Here is a 24,245-nt window from a genome sequence, read left to right as displayed (position 1 = left end):
AAATACCTTATGCCACCAGACTTGAAATCCTGGGTTTAGAAAATTTAGAACTACATCGCCTTCAACATGACCTGAGTTTAACTCATAGAATCATCTGTTACAATGTCCTTCCTGTCGAAGACTACTTCAGCTTCAATTGCAACAATACACGAGGAAACAATAGATTTAAACTTAATGTTAACCACTCCAAACTTGATTGCAGAAAATATGACTTCAGAAACAGAGTTGTTAATACTTGGAATATACTACCTGACTCTGTGGTCTCTTCCCCAAATCCCCAAGCTTTAACCTAAAACTGTCTACTATTGACCTCACCCTATTCCTAAGAGGTCTGTAAGGGGCATGCATAAGAGCACAAGCATGCCTACCATTCCTGTCTTATTGTTTCCTTTCATTATATCCAATTAATATAGTTATTACATACTTATGCTTATATATATGCTCATATATTGTATAGTTATTTCATGCTTATGCTTATATATACTGTGTGACAAAATAAATAAATAAAATAAAAATAAAAACAGCTGTTTCTCTGGGTTGGTGTAGGGTATCTGCCTTGGGCAAGGGGTTGGATTAGAAGAACTCCAAGGTCCTTTCCAGCCTATGATTTTACATATTTTACTTGGGAGATGACGAGTGCCCTTAGACAAACTATAAATTACTGTGAAATGTAAACACAGCCACTGGCTCTGTAATTAGGAGTGGACAGAACAAACGGATGTGGTTGTGAAAAATGAAAGAAAATCTGAGAAATTCCTGAATGGATCTCATTGAATGGGCAATGCAGAAGTTGTCCTCTAATCATGGATATGCAAAAGAAGAGGTTTCCTTGTGGATGATAGCGGGAAAGTCCTCCATACTACGTCAAATACTGCATCCAGTTGGTCACCACACTATTAAAAAGATGTTGAGACTCTGGGAAAAAGGTGCAGAGAAGAGCAACTAGGATGATTAGAGGACAGCAGACTAAAACATATGAAGAACGGTTACAGGAACTGGGCATGGCTAGTCTAGTGAAGAGAAGGACCAGAGGAGACATGATAGCAGTATTCCAATATTTGCCACAGAGTGGAGGGGGTCAAGCTATTTTCCAAGGCACCCAAAGGCCAGATAAGGAATAATGGATGGAAACTGATCAAGGAGAGATTCCACCTAGAAATAAGGAGAAATTTTCTGACAGTGAGAGCAATCAACCAATGGAACAGAAGTTGCCTTTGAAAATTGTGGGAGCCTCATCATGGAGGCTTTCAAGAAGAGATTTGGACTGCCAATCAGAAATTGTCAGAAATGGTGTAGGGTCTCCTGCTTGGGTGTGGGATGTGTGTGTGTTGGACTAGATGATCTACAAGGTCCCTTCCAACTCTGTTAATCTGTTAAATAAGTCTGAGGACCAACCAATTTATTACTGCTTTTGTTGAAAATTTTGCTGAGCAATAACTTGGTTGGTTGATGAGACTTTATCTGTGCTTCTGCAAGAATGATTTGCATTTGATTTACCAGTGGAGGAAGTGCATAGTTAACCTCACCATGACTCATCTGCTGTCTTTCTGATTCTTGGGCCAAGGTGTTGGAGAACGTCAGCAAAGTTTTGAAGCACAATTATATATAACCAGGATGTCTGAACTTCTATTACTTTATTGTTTTCTCTATGCAGGGAATACCTGGTGCTCCAGGTGTCCCAGGAATAATGGGTAATATTGGCCCACAAGGAGATGCTGGACAACCTGTAAGTAAAAATCCACCATACTCTATCGTTCTGTGTGTTTGTGTTTGTGTGATAGTCCTTGACTTATGATCATAATTGGGACCAGAACTTATATCAGCAAGCTGTGTGGTTGTTAAGTGATTGTTATGTGGTTGTGACTGATTTTATGACCTATTTTGCCATGGTGGTTAAAGGAATCCATCTTCCCCTCATTGACTTTGCTTGTCAGAAGCCCTCTGGGAAGATCATAAATGATGATAACGTAACCCCAGGGTGCTAGAACTATCATAAATACATGCCAGTTGTCAACTGCCCAAATTTTGATCACCTAACCCAGAGAATACTGAGATGGTCATAAGTTAAGACCAATGATAAGTCACTTTTTCCAATCCCCTCATAAGTGTGGTGGGTTGCTACCGGTTTGCGCCGGTTCGGGAGAACTGGTAGCGATGGTGGCGGGAGGCTCCGCCCACCCTCCCAGACCCTTCTGCACATGCAGAAGTTCTGTGCTTGCGCAGAAGTGCCGCACACACGCGCACACAGGAGCAAACCAGTAGCAACAGAATTTGGAACCCGCCCCTGCCTCATAACATTGAACTATCATTAATTGAATGATCAATTAAAAGAAATAATAATGGCTATTTTACTTGTATATTGGGATATATAAGAGAATAGTACAATAAATATTTTGTAGGTCCATCTTTATTTGATGGACCTCCTCAACTATACCTTATAAATGTGAACCTTATGATCAATATGCTGTTTGCCTTCCATGTGATGGCAGCTAGGACAATTTCTCAAATCATCAAGCAAATGTCTTCTCAAGCAGACACACATGACAATATGGTGGGAGAACCCAAAAATCCAAATCCACTGGTCTGAATCATTTTACTATGATCAAAAGTAGTTTTGTTGTATTTTAGCAATTTTGATGTGTCAAGTGATCGCTCCTGGAGACCTGGACATTCTTTTAACATCATCAGAGCCAACTTGGAAGCCATCCTTTTAAAGGAAAATAATCTTTCATATGTGTGTAGAGAGCAAATATTTCATTTTTCCTCCTAGCCATGATTTTCACAAAATCATACCCTTCCCCCATAAAGCAAGTAGCTGTTCTGTCCTCCCTCACCTCCGTCTGAATGATGGCTTAATTAGCCGTCACTATCAGCTCTGACAGCAGAATAGCCAGCGTCTGCCAAGAGCCTCCGTTATCTTCCACGACGCTGGTGAGTCACCTAGAAACAAACTTCAGCTCTTAATCAGTGGATTTGCCTGTTACAAAGAGACACAGCAGCTCTGGCTGCCTTTTATATCCTGTGGGGTGTGGCTCCATGACTCAGCACTTCCTAGGCCTCCCCCACCCTTGCTTCTGTTGTTCCCTCCTCTCCTGCCTACGAAACCAAGCCTGATTGCCGTCAGCTGGGTCTGCAGGCATGGCCTGGTGGGGGAAGAGTCAGTGGATGGAGGCCTCGTTATCTCTTCCACCTGGCCTGTTTCTGGCTCCTAGAGCTGAGCCAGGCAAGCCGGTGCTCCCGAGGTAAGTCCTGACGGCCCTTCCCTCTCACTGTCCAAGTCACTTTCTGGCAGCAGGCCCGGCTGGGGAGGTGCAGACACAACAGTAGCTTTTGAATGTAAGATCCTGTTGCCATCCCTGTACGTCTCTTTCCCACCTCCCCCAATGCTAACAGTAATGTTGGTTGGGGTGGAAGATGTTCTCTATGACAGCTGAGAAAACTTCTACCTTGGTCTATGTCCATATGCCTTAAACGAAATTATTTTGGAAACACTGACATGTTTTGTAACCGCACTACCAAAGTAACATTTACTTTGCCTCTGTAGACCTTTAAAACAGCGCTATTAGAATGAAAATAATGGCTGTCTTCCAAGAAGTCTTTTTTCCACAGGTTCCCCGATAGAGCAGAGTTTGAAAGAACTTTCTGCTAAGTGTGGGATCTGCTATGAACGTCTGCTTGGAATATGACAGTTCTTTGAAGCTATTATAGCAATAGCCCTTAGACCAGGGGTCTCCAACCTTAGTAACTTTAAGACTTGTGGACTTCAACTCTCAGAATTCCTCAGCCAGCTTTGCTGGCTGAGGGATTCTGGGAGTTGAAGTCCACAAGTCTTAAAGTTTCCAAGGTTGGAGAACCCTGCTGTAGACTCATATATCACTTCACAGCCCTTTCTAAGAGGTTTACACAGTCAGCCTATTATAGCCTCCAACAATCTGGGTCCTCATTTTACTGACCTCAGAAATATGAAAGGCTGAGTCAAACCTGAGCCGGTGAGAAACGAATTGCTGGCAATTGGCAGAATTAGCCTGCAATATTGCATTCTAACCACTGTGCCACCACAGCGCTTATTATATACACAGATATTTTCCTTCTAACCCAAGTCCCAGCCAATATCTAGATGGCCAAAAGCTCTTCACATGCATATCGCACCTCATCACAAAAATACCATGCCATAAGTAATTTTGCTAAATTTTGCAGTCATCTTTGAAGTGTGTGGGGAAGCCCAATCCCATTTTTCTTAAATAACTATTGCTGCAGTGGGGATTGAAAACACACGAGTTACATGTTGCCGCATTTACAAAAGCTAGTGAATTACAAAGGAGTGTGGAAGTTATTTACATTACATTCTGTGCTTATTTACATTACATTTTGTGCTTCCCTCCAACCCAGGGACTTCCTGGAGTAAAAGGCGAGAAAGGCGAACGTGTAAGTGCCTTAATCACAGATTTTGAGGACAGCTTCTTTATTTTTAGAATAAAGTACTACTTTGGGAGGTGGGTTGTTGTTCTTTTGTCAGGATCTGTAGGCGCCAGTCCTGTGTGTGTTTATGTAGGAGTAAGTCCCATGGGCCTTGTGAGTAAACACCATCGGTTGGGCTGCCAAGACATCCCACCTTTTCCCAGTTTAGTGCCCTACAGATGAGTTGGGATTGAAAGTTCAAAGAATTGTATTCTCAACCCATTTGGAAGCGATCAAGTTAGTGAAGGTGGATTGCATGTGAGGAATATCTGTGTTTTATGCGAGTTATAGGAGCTGATGTATCACTATATCCTCAATATACAGGGAGATCTTCAATCCCAGGCAATGGTACGGGCAGTAGCTCGTCAGGTGTGTGAACAGCTTATCCAGTGTGAGTACAAGAAATGTTGTGCTATCATTGTTCTAATGATTTGTAGGTTTTAACTCAGTGGTGAAATCCAAATTTTTTTACTACCGGTTCTGTGGGCATGGCTTGGTGGGCATGGTGTGGCTTGGTGGGTGTGGCTTGGTGGGCATGGCAGGGGAAGGATACTGCAAAATCCCCATTCCTTCCCCACTCCTGGGGGAAGGATATTGCAAAATCTCCATTCCCACCCCACTCCAGGGGAAGGATACTGCAAAATCCCCATTCCCTCCCTACTCCTGGGGAAAGGATATTGCAAAATTTCTATTCCCACCCCATTCTGGGGCCAGCCAGAGGTGGTATTTGCCGGTTCTCCGAACAACTCAAAATTTCCACTACCGGTTCTCTGAACTGCTCAAAATTTCTGCTACCGGTTCTCCAGAACCTGTCAGAACCTGATGGATTTCACCCCTGTTTTAACTGCTAGATGTATTTGTGCATTTTTTTAAAAAGTACATTTCTGTGTAATTTATTGGACCAGACCCAACTCATAAAACTCAATCAGAGTAGAGTTCTTAGATGAAGCTTATGTTCTCTCTATTTATCTGCATGGCAGCTCATCTGGCTAGATACAACTCCATCTTAAATCAGATTCCGAGCAACTCAGTCTCAACACGGACTATCCCAGGTCCCCCTGGTGAACCAGGACGGCAAGGCTTACCTGGACCACAGGGAGAGCAAGGATCTTCAGGAAGCCCAGGTTTTCCTGGCAGTCCTGGCCAACCTGGAACCCCAGGAGAAAGAGGTAAGTGGGCTACTAAAACATATAAAGCTGGAGCTTTTGTCCAAAGGCCACCAAAGACAGCTTACTCTGGTCTGATATTTTTGACAATATCCAAATGTATTATTAGAGTAGTCCTATTAAGAAGAGCTTCTACGTGAAGCTCTCTCTTCTTCTGTGAAATAGAAATTCCATCCCAAATGTGAAAATCATGTCTTGATAAGTATTGTGCTCAACTTCAACTAGGATGACTCTGTTTCCTTTCATCTGTCTTCAGTCCTGATAGTCTCCTGCCCATCTGGAGCCTATCAGTTGTCTTCTCTTTATGAAATCTCAAGTGACAGAAGAACTGATGATCTGTGGGAACCATCAGTTATCACTGTCGTTGATAGATTTGGTAACCTGCTGACTGAATGAGGGACGTTCTACCACATGTGGTGGACCTGCCCTAAGATTAAGAAATTTTGGGGGAAGATAAAAAACTGGCTGGATGAAATAACCGGGCAGAAAATAGGAAAAGAAAATGGAACTATTCCTATTGGGCATTCTGGAAAGGAAAATGGAAAAAAAATATACTATATATCATATTACACATATTGACAGCATGTAGAATTGTGATAGCACAGAACTGGAAACATCCGGATATCCCACTGGATCAAATTATAATAAAAAATATATATGAATGTGCAAAAATGGATAGATTATCAATGGAAATGGAGAGGGAAAATACTGAGTACTGTCAAATATGGAATAGATGATATTCCTGGCTGTAGAGTAAGCATAAAACGTAAGGGAGATTTTTGTCATGAGACTGAATTCTGAATAGAGGTTAAGATAATGTAAATAAGAATTTGGTTTATAGAGATACTTAGAAGTAGAATCTGTATATAGAGGTTAAATAGGATAAGATATATTGATGTAGAAAAAACTGTTATGAGTAATGCAATTTTGATACGTTTGTCTGTGTGTTTTATATATATTTTTTGTGTATTGTGGTTTTTTTTGTATTGTGTATTTTAACTTTTGGAAATTCAATAAATATTATTTTTTAAAAAAATAAAATAAAAAAAAGAATGAGGGACTACGAGAATTCTTTTTGACACACAGATCCTGGGGGTTTTTTGGGGTTTTTTTTTTGGCATGGCCTATGCCACATATATCCAAATTACATACTTGAAATACTTGAAGACCAGGAACCAGAATAACTAAATAATTCACTGTGAAATAAATGGATTTTAATGTATAAAAAAGATTATTTCAGGCACAAATATTTTCCACCAGACATCTTCACTTTCCATTGATCTTTATTCTGAATGGAAATTTGTTCTGGGCATGTATAAGTAATATTTGTTCCGTGGGTTAGAAGATTACAAGGAATGTTTGAACTAATCTACAATTTTTAGTGATATCAGAAATCTATTCTACCAGACTTTCTCATTATTAACCTTTCTACCAATTCTTCATACTATTGACTCAGAATCTTGTCTATTGTCATTTTAGCTCATTGTTCCTACTAGAACAATGTACTAGTACTAGAAAAAATGTACTCCATCATTTCATAAAACCTTTTCAAGACTGCTTCTACAAATTACCATAAGTAAGTTGAAGGGACACAGAGATAGGGTGATCGAAAAAGTCAGCGGCAATCTTTGTAATGCAGGTAAAAAAGAGGGAGGAAGCTGCCATTATGAAAGAGGTGAAGAATTCATAAAAATAAGAGTTGAGGAAGGAGCAGCAAACAATTGAAAGCTGCTACTGCTTTATTATTAATTTTTTTATTAGCCCTTGGGCCATATCAAAGTGCAGAGTTCCAGACAGAAATTATTATAAAATCTGATAAAAACAATTTAAAATGGAATTGGATAAAATACGATTTAAAATGAAATTGGAATAAAATACAGTTTAAAATAATAGTTTTGATTAGCCTATAAGCCAGTGATGGCTAACCTTTTCTGGACTGAGTGCTCAAAGCACACGAGCAAATGCGCCCGAATTAGAGGTGGGTTTCAGCAGGTGCTGACCAGTTCTGGAGAACTGATAGCGGAAATTTTGAGTAGTTCAGAGAACCAGTAGTAAAAATTCTGACTGGCCCCGCCCCCATCTATTCTCTGCCTACCGAGTCCCAGCTGATCAGGAGGAAATGGAGATTTTACAGTATCCTTCCCCTGCCACGCCCACCAAGCCATGCTCACCAAGCCAAGCGATGCCATGCCCACCAAACCACACCCACAAAACCGGTAGTAAAAAAAATTTGAAACCCACCACTGGCCCGAATCCTCAAAATGCAATGCATATATGGTCCCTTGCATGGTCCCCGCCCCTGCACATGCACATGTAGGCTTCTCCGCATGCATCCCCCCATACATGCATGCACGGCTCCCACACACACCGCCCCACGCATGCACACGTGCCCGCTCCACATGCCCCCCACCCCCTGCGCAGCACGGAAGAGACCTGAAGACTAGCTGGCCGGTGGGAGGTATACGCACATGCGCGGCAGAGCTGAACTGGGGCAACGGCTCGCTGAGAGAGCCGTTGCACACAGAGAGAGTGCTGCATGCTACCTCTTGCACAAGTGCCATAGGTTCACCATCACAGCTATAGGCCATATCAAAGCCCAAGGTGCAAACACATATTGCCAATAAAATCTTATACAAATAATTTAAAATAAGAGTAGGGTAAAATACAATAGTTATAGGATTATATAGAATATAATTTAATACATAAATATATAAAATAGAATAAAATGACATAAAATTATATTTCGCTGTCACCCTTACAATCTACCCCAATCAGTCCCATGTATGCAGATCTCAACCAAACTATTTTGCTTAAATCCTGTGGTGTGTTAAATGTTATTTTCAGGTTTTGGCTGCGCATAAAGTAAGTTGTTTTGATACGGGGATCCCAATGGGTCATTTGTTTGGTATATGGACCAAGATACCTGTCTCTCATGCCCTTATACAAGCAACAGTCAAATAGAATGTGAGCTAGGTTACTGCTTTAATTTGAAAATGGGATATAATGAATAAATCTGGGGATCAGATTGGTTTGCATGTGCATATGAATAGCCTGCTATTTTAGAAGTAATTGAAGTTGATAGCCGTCCCAAAGGAGCTTTTTCAAAAGGCAACTGGACTTCCTTTGTTTTTCCTTGAAGACGTTTCACTTCTCATCCAAGAAGCTTCTTCAACTGGATGAGAAGCGAAACATCTTCAAGGAAAAGCAAAGAAAGTCTAGCTGCCTTTGAAAAAGAAACTTTGAGACCACCATGACTGGATAACTAAGAATCTCCATAGACATGAAGTTGATAGCATACTATCACATAAATGGAATAATGGGTGGAAAACAAAGAGAGATTCGACCTAGAAATAAGGAGAAATTTTCTGACAAGGAGAATAATCAACCAATGGAACAGCTTGCTTTTAGAAGTTGTGGGAGCTTCATCACTGGAGGCTTTCAAGAAGAGACTGGACTGCCATTTGTTAGAAATGGTGTAGGGTTTCCTGCTTGGGCAGGGGGTTGGACTTGATGACCTACAAGGTCCCTTCCAACTCTGTTATTCTATGTTCTAAATCTATTCTGAAGTGAATCTTTTACATACCTGCACACAAACACACACAAAAGCAGACATCCCACCCCAAATGTAAGTGTATGTATAATTCAGCAGCCCAAGCCAATTAAGATGCAAATGTAGAAGGTCTGGGAATTGCATTGTTTGGTTATTTTTTCCCCTTCACTTAATGTATTAAGCCTCTCATCTGGTATCCATGGGATTTGATGTCACAGAATTGGTCCTGATGAGGAAACCTTTCAGCACCCTCCAAGACCCCCCAAAGTAAGAAGAGGGAAGATTTAGGTTTCTATGGGAAAGAAGTTCAAAGAACTTCTTTGTTTGGCAGCACGAGGAAGAAAAGGGGTCAAGGTACGGAGGGACATGGGAAATTGGAAACCAGAAAGAGGCTGAAAGTTAAAATGGGAAGACTAAAGCAAAGTGGGATGCAACAGGAAGAGGGTCTAAAGTGGCATTCTATGCATAATTTATAGACATATAGTGAAGCCTAAAAGATCTGACACCCAGAGTGAAAGAGATGAATGGCAAAGAAGAAAAATAGCCACTTCAACAGTGGTAGTAGCATTTCCCGAATAACCAATGCCAAGTCAGTATGTTTTCATGGAACACACTGGACAGTTAAGTTCGCAATAAATAAGGTAAATGAATACGGCTTTGAAGTTCTCCTGTTCAGAATTTGTCAGCAAAATTGTTTTTGAAGTTAAAAAAAAAAAAAAAAGAAGGCATTTTGGCAGAATTTAATTTCTCATTTGGAACTGCCGACAGCGGGGAGAATTTTATAGCCAGCTGTGTTGACAAAGAAGATGATCTACTTGGCAGGACAATCTGTTGCCTCTTTGTTTCTATAACAATGGATTAGTAGACTCAGGCTACCAGATTTGGGTCACAGAAATCCGGGCTACCACTTTACTTTTACTTTGGGCCTCTGGTGGCTCAGACTGCTAAGACAGTCTGTTATAAACACAGCTGCTTGCAATTACTGCAGGTTCAAGTCCCACCAGGCCCAAGGTTGACTCAGCCTTCCATCCTTTATAAGGTAGGTAAAATGAGGACCCAGATTGTTGGGGGCAATAAGTTGACTTTGTACATAGTGTAAGCCGCCCTGAGTCTTCGGAGAAGGGCGGGATATAAATGTAAGTAAATAAATAAATAATAAATAAATAAATAAATAAATAAATACTACCACCATAGCAATAGCACTTGGTTGTATATACCACCCCATAGTGCTTTACAGCACTTTCTGAGCGGTTTTCAATATCAGCATATTGCTCCCAACAATCTGGCACCTCATTTGATGGACCTCGGAAGGATGAAAGCCTGAATGAACCTTGCACTCATTTAGGATCGAACTATAGACTACGGATAGAGTTTGCCTGCAATACCGCCTTCTAACCACAGCGCCACCAGGGCTCCTCTGCCATGGCAGCAGAATTAGAGTTTGATCTATCTCTTGGTTGCTCTGTTGGGATTGTTTCTAAACTCCAGGTAAACAATGATTTAGAGTAAGAGAATAGGACTGTTCGCAACATCTGTTTTTTCTGGGGGAACAATAGATATCTTGAAGTTTCACAAAGCTTAAGTGGAGATATTTGGAGATTAGCAAGGCTTAGGAATGGCAATAATTAGAAGATCAACCATATGCATATTTTTTCATTTCCACATGTGATTAAAGGTATAGGTAAAGGTTCCCCTTGCACATATGTGTTAGTCGTTCCCGACTCTAGGGGGCGGTGCTCATCTCCATTTCAAACCCAAAGAGCCAGCACTGTCCGAAGACATCTCCATGGTCATGTGACTGGCATGACTAAAAACCAAAGGCACATGGAACGCTGTTACCTTCCCACCAAAGGTGGTCCCTATTTTTCTACTTGCATTTTTTATGTGCTTTCAAACTGCTAGGTTGGCAGAAGCTGGGACAAGTAACTTTTTTTGGCAGCTTTTAACTTTCCCAAGCATAAAGATATTCTCCAAAGACTTTTATCTTTTCATCTGATGCAGATAAATAGCAAAAACATTCATTCTGTCCAAACTTCCTTGTTAGATTTCTCAGTGTGTTGTGAACAAAAACTTACAGATAGTCCTTCAAGTATGATCACAACAGTGACCAGCATTTCTGTTGCTTAGCAAAGCAGTTGTTCAGTGAGTCTGGCCTCAGTTTTACAACTTTTTTGCCATGGTTGTTAAGCGAATAACTGCTTAATCATGTGGTTATTAAGTGATTATTGATTTTGCTTGTTGAAAGCTGGCTTGGAAGTTTGTAAATGGTGATCATGTGACCTCAGAATGCTGTAACCATTGTAAATACAGGCTGGTTTTGACTCCAGATTTTGATCACATGACTCTAGAGATGATACAGTGGTTCTAAGCATGAGGACCAGTTGCAAATCACTTTTTCCAGTGCCACCATAATTTCAAATGGTCATTAAATAGTCTCCTGCTTGAGCAGGGGGTTGGACTAGATGACCTACAAGGTACCTTCCAGCTCTCTTATTCTGTATTCTAAATAAATGGTTGTAAATTGAGGACTATATCAATGAGTCTTATGTCTAACAATCTTCTGTAAGCTATTTAGGAATCGGAATGGAATGAGTGAGTAGGTCATAAATTTCAAAATAGATGAGAGATTTTTCTCTTGACTAAATATGTATGCTTTAGGGAAATTTCTTGGCCTCTGAATCAGTAAATTGAGAAGGCAAGCCAAAGGATTGATGAAAATATAACAAACAATGCAGCTGGTTAAGAGTTGAAGATTTGGCTGTTGGTTAAATTGTTCTAGGAATGGGAAATTGATTTAGCCATTTATCCTTTAATCTTCCAGATGCTACCTGCACCCTTAAGACAAAGTAAAATAACTATAATTTTTTAAAAAATCAGCTCCACAAACAATGAAAACAGTTGCAATGAGAGCTTCCTTTAAACTTCCACCATTTCATTTGTTTTCAATTTTACTCCTAATTAGACTTTCCCAATTTGGTGTCAATGAGATTACAAATACTGATTTTACTGTATAAAATCAGTAAAGAAGGAGAGGAAAAAATCTACAATTTCTTTCTGCTAATGAAATCTCCACTCTACTTTTGCTTGCTTTGTGCACTTAACATCTTGTTTTAGGGAAGAAACCCACAATAAAAATAAAAGCTGAGTGGGAAACACTGTTTGTGTGCCAAAGGCATGAGTTCAAACAACATTGGCATAACAGCACAACTATTTGTTGGCACCTTGAACACGGAGCAGAAACAGCATCAATTATACTGTGGTTTCTATGTGCTAGAATTTGCTTTCCAGTTATTCCACCAGAGAGCTGAGGAGTGAATATTTCACACATTAATCATAAATACTAAAACCAGAAGAGTCAACCAAAGGCTCTTCTCCAATTTTCAGTGATGCAATTTTCCTTTGTCCTTGAGACTAGAGCAGCGACGGCTAATCTTTTTGCCGTCGTGTGCCAAAAGTGTGTGGGGGGGAAGCGTGCAGGAGGGTCGAGCGAGCGCATGCCCACACACATAATTCAATGCGCCCTGCCCCCCATGCATGCACGCATGACCCCTCTCCTGCGCTTTCCCCACTTTTGGCACACGATGGCACAGTGGGCCCGTTTTTTGCCCTTCCCAGGCTCCAGAGGCTTTCTAGGAGCCTGGGGAGGGCGAAAATGGCTTTTCCCACCCCCCCGGAGGCCATCCAAAGGCCAGAAACGGCCTGTTTCCTGACTTCCGGTGGGCCCGAAAGGCCCGAAAATCAGCTGGCTGGCACACACATGCATGCTGGAGCTGAGCTAGGGCAATGCTCGCGTGCCCACAGATATGGCTCCGTGTGCCACCTGTGACACACATGCCATAGGTTCACCATCACGGGAGTAGAGGAAAGACCAGACTGGTGTAGTGATGAAGGTGCTGGCGTAGAAACCAGGAAACTGGCCCAAAGTCACCCAGTTGATTTTCATGCTCAAAGGTGAACTAGAACTGAACGTTTCCTAGTTTCTGGTCCAGCATCTTCATCACTACATCAAACAGATGTAGTGATTGTGTAAAACACCTTCCATGAGGTCAGTGTTCCTGTCAAGATTGAACAGCTTTGCTTCTTTCAAACCCTACCCATTTTCAACTTGCCAATAAACTGGAGGGGGGAGGGAAGGGTGGAATGGAATGCTGAGAAGTTATGCCACAGAGCGTGAGAGCCTGGAAACCATCAAGGTCACCACTGCAGGTGCTTGAGAAGGAGGTGGACTGTTCTTATAACAAAAGGACGTCTCATATAGAATAGAATAGAATAGAATTTTATTGGCCAAGTGTGATTGGACACACAAGGAATTTGTCTTGGTGCATATGCTCTCAGTGTACATAAAAGAAAAGATACGTTCATCAAGGTACTTGATATTTGGACAATGTGATCACCTAGGGGTGGGAAGAAAGGGAAGCCATTGTTTAACTAGGCAAGCATTTGTGCAGGAAATCCAGAGCTGGTTTTGATTCTTTAGTACCAAAATCGTGTATCCAATAAAGTACTTTTGGAAATCACACCTCCACCCAAAGAGAAATGGTCAGAGAGGCATAAACCTAATGGCCAGATATGAGGAAGCGGTCTTGAAGAGGACGACTGTTGCCCTCCTGCATGTTTCTCTCATAGACAGATTGGGATGTTTGCTTTCAAGGTGGCTTGTACTGTTTTCATTCCTGCTAAATGATTTAGATCTATTTTCTGCCAGATGACCAGAATTACAATAGGAAATAAAATACGATTGAAAATTTGGGTTAAAGCAGAGTGTGTGTCCACAGTGAGACTGATTCTGAACGTTTGATTCTGAACATCTATAGCATTCATTGTTTTCCCTTACTACAATCATCTCCTCCTCCTCCTCCTCCTCCTCCTCCTCCTCCTCCTCCTCCTCCTCCTCCTCCTCCTCCTCTTCTTCTCCACCTCCTCTTCCTCCTCCTCCTGCTGCTGCCTTCTATGTTAACTTTGCTCAGAGTTGAAGATGAATTAGCTAATATATAAGGAAATAAATAAACAATCAAATAAATAAATAATACGGACACTCCCTGTTTGACTTGGGCATTTCCACATCCAGGATGTGGATTTCAGTGGTTTACCCAAGAGAGTAGCTGATATAGCCACATTGTGTGAATGTTGCTAGTGTCCCTCACAGTATTTTCAACAGCACTAGGCCAAAGGAAGAAAGCCAAGATAATTATTTCTTTTCCACATGTATTAAATATTCTTTTTCAATTTTGGAAGGATGCTAATTTAATCCAGCTGCTTCCACCCTTATTCTTCAGAATTTCAGTGTGTCCTTTGAATCTTAAATTGCAATGGAAAACCATGACTTCAGGTTTCCTTTAAACCTGAATACAATTATGTCTTTCCCCCCCCCAAAAAAAAAGCCTGGGAAACTAGCCTAGGATCTTGGCTTGATGATTGATTTTCTTCTAATTGCTTTATTAATCTTATGCCAAACCACCTGACTATGTCTTCTCTCTGAAACAATGCTAAATATTCAGCGTCAGCCTTAGCTTCTGGCCAGAGGGGAGCTGGAGGTTGCAACCTACAAGCCAGTTGGATTAAATTTTAAGCAACAATCCATGGAAACATTATGATTTCAATTTCAGTACAGTTTGGCTAACCCTTGAACTGGAATTCAGCCCTGCAGTCTTTTCAGAATTTATTCCACCAATGCCTACATTTGATTCAGCTTTTATTCCCAACTTGTTCATCTTTTTTGGGTTAGCCACGTGGACATGGCAAAACATGGAGGAAAAGGCCAAATTGTAACTTCCCATTTATCAGAGACCCACGTTTAATTTCAAGCATCTGTCCCTGGATACTTAAAATCCCTTGTGGTGAGGGGTTTGAGGAGTGGGATTGCCCATTAGAGCAATAGCACTTAGATTTATATACCGCTTTATAGCCCTCTCTAAGTGGTTTACAGGGTCAGCCTATTGCCCCCAACAATCTGGGTCTTCATTTTACCCGACCTCGGAAGGATGAAAGGCTGAGTCAAACTGGAGCCTGGTGAGATTTGAACTGCCAAATTGCAGGCAGCCGGTAGGCAGCTGAAGTAGCCTGCAGTACTGCACTCTAACCACTGTGCCACCACAGCAGTGGTTCAGGAAGTTGCTATCCGGAGGGTAGTTATTATATTTATGTCTCTTCTAACTTTTTTTCCTCCCATTGCTTTTCTTGCTATGTTCTTCCTATTTTTCTTCTTTTACCTGGGGAAAAAAAAGCAGATTTCTATGGTGGCAGGGGGAGAGAATCAGTTTGGTTTAGTGGTTAAGGGACCAGGCTAGAAGCCAGGAGACTGTGAGTTCTAGCCAGAGGTGGGATTCAAATAATTTAACAACCGGTTCTCTGCCCTAATGACCAGCTGGGTGGGCGTGGCCAGGAGGTGTGACAGGCAGCCTCCTGTGCCCCCCGGGAGCAAAAATGGCTGCAGGGGAGATGTGCCCCTCACCTTGTTTTGGGCCTAGTAGGCCTCCCTGCAGCCTCCTGGGATCAAAAACAGTCTGGGGGGGGGCGCCACACACCCCTGGACCCCGTTTTGGGCTTAGTAGGCCTCCCTGCAGCCTCCTGGGAGCAAAAATGGACCGTAGGGGGGCCACACCGCACTCTCCCTGGACCCCATTTTGAGCTTAGTAGGCCTCTCTGCAGCCTCCTGAGAGCAAAAATGGGTACCGTGGGTGGCGCACCGCACCCCCCACGGCCCATTTTGGGCCTAGTAGGCCTCCCTGCACTTAACCTGGGAGCCAAAACGGGGCATGTGGGGAATCCTGGAAGGAAGGGGGCGGGGTGGGGCCAGGCAGCAATTTAATTACTGGTTCACCCGAACTGGCCCTAACCGGCTGAATCCCACCACTGCTTCTAGCTCTGCCTTAGGTCTGAAAGCTGGCTAGGTGACTTTGAGCCAAGCCCCAGGGAAACTGGGAGGCCTAGCCAGCCTTAGGCATGAAAAACCAGCTGGATGATTTTTCAGTCAGCTTGTCAGTCAGATTTTCAGTTTTTGGACCAGTTTCAATCTCTCAGCCCAGTTCACTTCAAAGGATTGTTGTTGTGGGAAAAATGGGAGGAGGAAGAAGTTCAGGTAGTCCTTATGAACAAAATTGAGCCCAACATTTATGTTGCTAAGTGAAACATTTGTTAAGTGAGTTTTGCCCCATTTTACAACCTTTCTTGCCACCGTTGTTAAGCGAATCATTGCAGTTCTTCAGTTAATAGCATGGCTGTTCAGTGAATTTGGCTTCCCCATTGTCAGAAGTTCCCAAAATATGATCACATATTCCCCAGGACAGTGCAACTGTCATAAATATGAGTCAGTGAGAAGCATCTGAATTTTGATCACATGGCTACGGGGATGCTGCAATGGTCATAAGTGTGAAAAATGGTCATAAGTCGCTTTTTTCAGTGCTGTTGTAACTTCGAACGGTCACTAAATGAACTGTTGTAAGACGAGGACTACCTGTATTGTGTGTGTTCATCACCTTGAGTTATTTGTAAAAATAATAAAATAATAAAGGCGCGATAGAAACCACTGTCTCTGGACAGTGGTTGAATGATCTGGAATTAGGGGACCTAGCTATTCAACCCTTGTCATGGTCTGATCATTCTCTCCTTTGGCTGGATTTTTGAACCGCCAACCCACACTGCAGGGAGACGGAACCGATTCGGTGGTTTCGTCCCAGGTGCCTGATGGACCCAGACAGGTTTCTGATGGAGCTTGGGCCATTCCCTGAGGATCTGGCTCACGGCTCGGCCGAGGAACTTACCGCCGCCTGGGAACGGGCGGCGATGGGGGCCTTAGATCGAGTCGTGCTTTTGCGGCCTCTGACCCGGCGCCGATCTTGACCAGCCCCTTGGTACTCCGAGGGGCTGAGGGAGATGAAGCGCCGGAAAAGACGCCTAGAGAGTAGTTGGAGAGCCAGCCACTCCGAATCTGATCGAACACTAGCTAGGTCTCACATTCAGACCTATCTAGTGGCGATAAGAGCAGCGAAACGTGAATATTTCGCCGCCCTTATTGCATCAGCAGATAATCGCCCAGCCACCCTGTTTAGGGTGACCCACTCCCTTCTTGTACAGGGAGCCGGGGAGGACCCCTTGCAGGGACGTGCTGAGGACTTTGGAAGTTATCTGCATGATAAAATCGCTCAGATCCGGGATGGGCTGGACGCAGTATGGGTAGATCCGGACGGGCAGACGGAGGCAGATCTTGGAGATATCATCTGGGATGAGTTTGACACTGTGGCTCCCGAGGACATGGACAGGATACTGAGACTGCTGAACACAACCACATGTTTATTGGACCCGTGTCCCTCCTGGTTGGTACTGGCCACGCAGGAGGTTACACAAGGTTGGCTCCAGGGAATCGTGAACGCTTCTTTGAGGGAGGGTGTTTTCCCCGCCACCTTGAAAGAGCCGGTGGTGAGGCCCCTTCTCAAGAAGCCTTCCCTGGACCCAACTGTTTTGGCAAACTACCGTCCGGTTTCCAACCTTCGCTTCGTGGCGAAGGTTGTTGAGAGTGTGGTGGTGCACCAGCTTCCTCGGTACCTGGATGAAACTGTCTATCTGGACCCGTTCTAATCTGGTTTCCGGCCTGGTTATAGCACGGAGACGGCGTTGGTCGTGTTGGTGGATGATCTCTGGAGGGCCCGGGACAGGGGTTGCTCCTCTGCCCTGGTCCTATTAGATCTCTCAGCGGCTTTTGATACCATTGACCATGCGACGGCTGGAGGGGTTAGTAGTGGGGGGCACCGTTTTTCGGTGGTTCTCCTCCTTCCTGTCTGACCGGACGCAGAGGGTGTTGACGGGGGGGGCAGAAATCGACCACGAGGCACCTCCTGTGTGGGGTGCCGCAGGGGTCGGTTCTCTCGCCTCTCCTGTTCAACATCTATATGAAACCGCTGGGTGAGATCATCCGTGGTTTTGGGGTGACTTGTCATCTGTACGCTGATTATACGCAGCTGTACATCTCCACCCTTAACCACCCCAACGAAGCCGTTGAAGTGATGTCCCAGTGCCTGGAGGCCGTGCGGGTCTGGATGGGGAGAAACAGGCTCCAACTCAATCCGTCCAAGACTGAGTGGCTGTGGATGCCGGCATCCCGGTATAATCAGTTGATTCCATCGCTGACCATGGGGGGCGAGTTGTTGGCCCCCACGGGGAAGGTCCGCAATCTTGGCGTCCTCCTGGATGCACGGCTGTTGTTAGAAGACCATATGACGGCCGTCGCCAGAGGGGCTTTTTATCAGGTTCGCCTGATACGCCAGTTGCGTCCTTTCCTGGACCGGGATGCCCTGTGCACAGTCACTCATGCCCTCGTTACTTCCCCTCTGGACTACTGCAATGCTCTCTACATGGGGCTCCCCTTAAAGTGTTCCCGGAGGCTTCAGCTGGTCCAGAATGCGGCCGCGCGGGTGATAGTGGGAGCGGCTTGAGGCTCCCATATAACACCTATCCTGCGCGGGCTGCACTGGCTTCCGGTTGTCTTCCAGGTGCAATTTAAGGTGTTAGTGACCATCTTTAAAGAGCTCCATGGCTCAGGACCAGGATACTTACGGGACCGCCTGTTGCCATCGGTGGCCTCCATCAACCAGTGCGCTCCCATAGAGAGGGTCTCCTCAGGGTGCCATTGGCCAGACAATGTCGGCTGGCGACCCCCAGGGGGAGGGCCTTCTCTGTGGGGGCCCCAGCCCTCTGGAACGAACTACCTCCGATGTTGCAGCAACTCTCTGACCTCCGAACCTTCCGGCGTGAGCTGAAGACTCTTTTATTTCATCGAGCAGGATTAGCCTAATAGTTTTTTAATAGTTTTAATCAGTTTTTAATGGGATTTAGCAAATTTTTACAATTTCGGCCAATTTAAAATTAGTTTTTTTAAAATAAATAAATAAATAAATAAAGTAAGAAAGTAAGTAAGTAAGTAAGTAAGTAAGTAAGTAAGTAAGTAAGTAAGTGAAAATAACACTGAAGTGAGAACAAGAGATTTACAGAAGCAGAACACAATAGACTCCTGAAATAACAACTTGCCCAAAGCTCCTTCCAGCTTATGGTCAGTTAGTATTAACTTGATTTTAACTTGAATTAACAATCAAAGTAAAGAGAGCCGAGGTGGTGCAATGGTTAGAATGCAGTACTGCAGGCTACTTCAGCTGATTGTTAGCTGCAGTTTGGCAGTTCAGATCTCATCGTCTCAAGGTTTACTCAGCTTTCCATCCTTCCGAGGTCAGTAAAATGAGGACCCAGATTGTTGGGAGCAATATGCTGACTTGTAAACCCTTAGATAGGGCTGTAAAGCATTGTGAAGTGGTATATAAGTCTAAGTGCTACTGCTATTGCTACCCTGTTTTCCTTAAAATAAGACATAACCTGATAATAAGCCCAATCGGGATTTTGAGCACATGCGCTAAAATAAGCACCCCGAAAAATAAGCCCTCCTCAAAAATAAGTCCTCCCCAAAAATATTTAAACACACTGGCAGCCGGTCCCTGCCATTTCCTCTGGTTAGGGTTAGGGAGTAAAAGGTAAAGGTAAAGGTTCCTCTTGCACATACATGCTAGTCGTTCCTGACTCTTGGGGCGGTGCTCATCTCCATTTCAAAGCCGAAGAGCCAGCACTGTCTGAAGACGTCTCCGTGGTCCTATGGCCGGCATGACTAAATGCCAAAGGCTAATGGAACGCTGTTCCCTTTCCACCAAAGATGGTCCCTATTTTTCTACTGGCATTATTTTACGTACTTTCGAACTGCTAGGTTGGCAGAAGCTGGGACAAGTAACGGGAGCTCACCCTGTTACGCGGTACTAGTGATTCAAACCACTGAACTGCCAATCTCAGAGCTGGAAATCAGGTAAGACAGCAAGATGAGCCCCATCTTGCTCCATGCACCCCAAAATAATAAGACATAAGGCCAATTACTTATTTTGGGATTTGAAAAATATAAAACAGGGTCTTATTTTCGGGGAAACATGGTATAAAGGGAATTTAATAATTCCTTACTAGAAAAGCAGGACAGCTGCAGTAAGTTCTTTGAAAGCAATTTTTTTTTCTATCAAGCAATAAGGACCATTTTGTGTGTGTGTGTGTGTGTGTGTGTGTGTGTCCTGAGCATGTGAGGTGATCTAACTATGCAAGACCCAATAATAGAATTCAGGAAATAAGTATGTCTGGTTTTGCTGCTGCCACCGATGCTTCAACTGATAGCACCATATGGAAGCCTATTTGGAAAAAAAAATGTATCATCTTCTGTCTGGTTTTTAAATCCAGGTTTTGCAAGGGGAGGGTGGTAATTTATATTATATCTCCAAGTGTATTTTCAGAATTCCACTGCTGAGGAAGTTTCTTTTGAATTGAATTCAGCCTTGATAAAAGTAATACTTAAAAGTAATGAGCCACGGTGGCGCAGTGCGGAGGTGGTATTCAGCAAGTTCTGACCAGTTCTGGAGAACTGGTAGTGGAAATTTTGAGTAGCTTGGAGAACTGGTAAATACCACCTCTGACTGGCCCCACCCCCATCTATTCTCTGCCTCCTGAGTCCCAGCTGATCAGGGGGAAATGGAGATTTTGCAGTAACCTTCTCCTGGAGAGGGGTGGGAATGGAGATTTTACAGTATCCTTCCCATGCCATGCCCAACAAGCTACGCCCAACAAGCCATGCCATGCCCACCAAGCCACATCCACAGAACCGGTAGTAAAAAATGTTGAATCCCACTACTAGCGCAGTGGTTAGAGTGCATTATCACAGGCTACTTCTGCTGACTGACTGCAGTTTGGCAGTTCAAATCTCACCAGGCTCAAGGTTGACTCAACCTTCCATCCTTCTGGGTAAAATGAGGACCCAGATTGTTGGGGACAATAGACCGACTCTGTAAACATCTTAGAGAGGGCTGTAAAGCACTGTGAAGTGTTATATAATTTTAAATGCTATTGCTAATGCTGATACAGTTACTTTACAGCCATTAGAAAGTCATGCAGCCATTGCAATTAGCAAAGGGTGCATACCGAGTATTTGGAGAGTACCGCTAGTGATTCTCTGACAATGTTATTTTTATAAGCTGCTGATCCTGAAATGCCAGCTTTGATTCTGTGCATGCATATGCGGTGCAAAATGAAAGGAAGTGAAACGGCTGCAACCTGAGAAAACCTGAGGAAAAAAATGATGGAAAGGGAGCCATCAGTCAGCTCAGGTTTATGAAGCTTTGAAGTAAAGCATAGTTCTTATGATTGCCAACTTCACATGTGGAAAATTCAGTGTCCTTACTTTCCTGAATTCTGCCTGGTGGCTGGATATATTTATATGGATTTATATATGCTATATATCCACCCTTCCTTTCTGCCAATAAGACACTTGAGGCAGTCAGACTTCTACTCAAGTAGAGCTTCTGGTAGAGTAGGGAAATTGTGAAAGGTTAGAAGTTTTGGTTCCCCCCCCCCTTTTGCAGCTCAACTTTTCTCTGAAAATCTTGCTCCTGGCAGCCCAATCCAGCAGCAATCTTTTGAAAATGCAGTGCTTACAGAAGATGGCGACTCAGATCTGAGTGTCCATAATAAGCATACGGGCTGAAGTACTTTTTTTGTTTTGTTTTGTTTACATTTATATCCCGCCCTTCTCCGAAGACTCAGGGCGGCTTACAGTGTATAAGGCAATAGTCTCATTCTATTTGTATATTTTTACAAAGTCAACTTATTGCCCCCCCAACAATCTGGGTCCTCATTTTACCTACCTTATAAAGGATGGAAGGCTGAGTCAACCTTGGGCCGGGCTTGAACCTGAAGTAATTGCAGGCTACTGTGTTCTAATAACAGGCTCTAACAGCCTGAGCTATTCCGGCCCTTTTTTCACCACTTCACTTCACCACTATGTTGGAAATGTAAACAACAAAAGGGAACGTATTATCATATGTGGTGGTCTTGTCATAAAGCGAAACAATATTGACAAAAAATTAGATTACAAATAGAAGAAATTATAAATCAACATATAGAAATGAGGCCAGAAACATTTTTACTGGGAATAATTCCAGGGTCATATGAAAAAGAAATACGGTGATTTAATTATCCACATAGTTACAGCAGCACGAATCGTCTATGCACAGAACTGGAAAAATAACAATATAACATCTGAAGACAATGTAATTAGAAAAATCATGGAATGTGCAGAAATGGATACGCTTATGAAGGAGATACAAGAAAAAGAGGAAACAGAATGTTATCTAGTATGGGAGAGATGGTATAAATGGTTGGAGGAAAAGGGGGAAAAAAATAAAAGGACAAGGAAAGATTAAATAATGGATAAACTAGGAGTAGAAATAGAGAACAAATAGGAAGAAACAGAAATTGTGGAAAGGAAATTGGGTATACGTGTATATCTAAGTATATATGTAAATATAATAATTAGAATAATATAATATATTATAGTGAGATTTATATGATATATTAGAAATATATGTATAAAAAATACATTAGGATAAGAGAGAGAAAATGTATAAGCATTGATCACCGACGCGAAACTGTTGAAAAGAAGAAAGTTTTAATATTTCTTTTTTGTTTTCTTTTTTTTAAAAAAAATCTGTTTTTTTTAAAAATTTGCATTTATATCCCGCCCTTCTCCGAAGACTCAGGGCGGCTTATACTATGTCAAGCAATAGTCTTCATCCATTTGTATATTATATACAAAGTCAACTTATTGCCCCCAACAATCTGGATCCTCATTTTACCTACCTTATAAAGGATGGAAGGCTGAGTCAACCTTGGGGCTGGTGGGGCTTGAACCTGCAGTAATTGCAAGCAGCTGCTGTTAATAACAGACTGTCTTACCAGTCTGAGCCACAGAGGCCCTGTTTAATAAAAATATTTTTTTAAAAAGCATACGGGCTAAAGTGCTGGTCTTGGGATTGTAAATCAAGTTGAGGGGTAAACTACAGACAGCTAAGTAAAGTAGCTGGAATTGATGCTTTTGAATTGTGGTGTTGAAGGAGACACTTGAGAGTCCCTTGGACTGCAATCAGTCAATCCTAAAAGAAATCAGTCTTGATCGTTCTTTGGAACAACAGATACTGAAGCTGAAGCCCAAATACTTTGGCCACTTAATGAGAAGAGAGGACTCCTTTGAAAAGGCCCTGGTCAGTAGTGGGATTCAGCCAGTTTGGACCGGTTCAGGAGAACCGGTAGTGGTGACCTGCGGGTAGGCCTGCCCACCTGCCCTGGCACTATGCCATCTTATTTAGCCACGTTTTCTAAGACACGCACATGCATGCAAGGCGCACGTGTGAGCAGAACATGCGCGCGTGCTCACATTTTTGGTGTGCGGTGAACCGGTGGTAAAATTATATGAACCTCACCTCTGATTCTGATGTTGGGAAAGATTGAAGGCAAAAGGAAAAGGGACAGCAGAGGATGAGATGGTTAGATAGTCATGGATGCAATGAACATGTACTTGGACAAACTGGGCAATATTATTATTATTATTATTATTATTATTATTATTAATAATAATAATAATAATAATAATAATTAATAATAATAATAATTCAATTTTTATACCGCCCTTCTCCCGAAGGACTCAGGGCGGTGTACAGCCAAGGTAAAACAAACAATGCAATATACAATTAAAAATACGAATTAAAAAACTTATTACATAATTGGCCTAAAACTTTGGAACATATAAAACTAAAACCCATTAAAAATTAATAATAAAAATTTAAAACCAATAAAATTTAAGCCAGCCCCGCGCGAATAAATAAATGTGTTTTCAATTCGCGGCGGAAGGTCCGAAGGTCAGGTATTTGGCGTAAGCCCAGGGGAAGTTCGTTCCAGAGGGTAGGAGCCCCCACAGAGAAGGATCTTCCCCTGGGGGCTGCCAGCCGACATTGTTTGGGAAAGAGATGGACTGTTCCCATAAAAAAATGATGGTCTCATAATTGGACAAAGTGATCACCCAAGGGTGGGGAGAAAAGAGAAAGTATTGTTTACCTAAATGAGCATTTGCGCAGGAAAACCAGAGCTAGTTTTGATTCTTCAGTACCAAAATGGTGTATCCAATAAAGTTTTACTTTTGGGAATTCAAAGCTCCCAAGAGTGTTTCCTTT

General features: G+C 42.8%; 1 protein-coding gene across 1 annotated transcript in view; it reads left to right on the top strand.

The window, feature by feature from the left end:
- The window catches only part of COL14A1 (collagen type XIV alpha 1 chain), a 175,114-nt gene that overhangs the window by 143,423 nt on the left and 7,446 nt on the right, over positions 1-24,245 (top strand). The window contains exons 42-45 of the mRNA XM_058177897.1: positions 1,655-1,726; positions 4,390-4,425; positions 4,783-4,849; positions 5,439-5,627. Of these exons, the coding sequence (XP_058033880.1) occupies positions 1,655-1,726; positions 4,390-4,425; positions 4,783-4,849; positions 5,439-5,627 (364 nt within the window). The remainder of the gene's footprint in view (positions 1-1,654; positions 1,727-4,389; positions 4,426-4,782; positions 4,850-5,438; positions 5,628-24,245) is intronic.

This window comes from Ahaetulla prasina, chromosome 3 (genome assembly GCF_028640845.1).
Source record: "Ahaetulla prasina isolate Xishuangbanna chromosome 3, ASM2864084v1, whole genome shotgun sequence".
NCBI lineage: Eukaryota > Metazoa > Chordata > Lepidosauria > Squamata > Colubridae > Ahaetulla > Ahaetulla prasina.
Note: the sequence above shows the minus strand (reverse complement) of the source record. Positions and strands in the feature narration are given on the sequence as shown.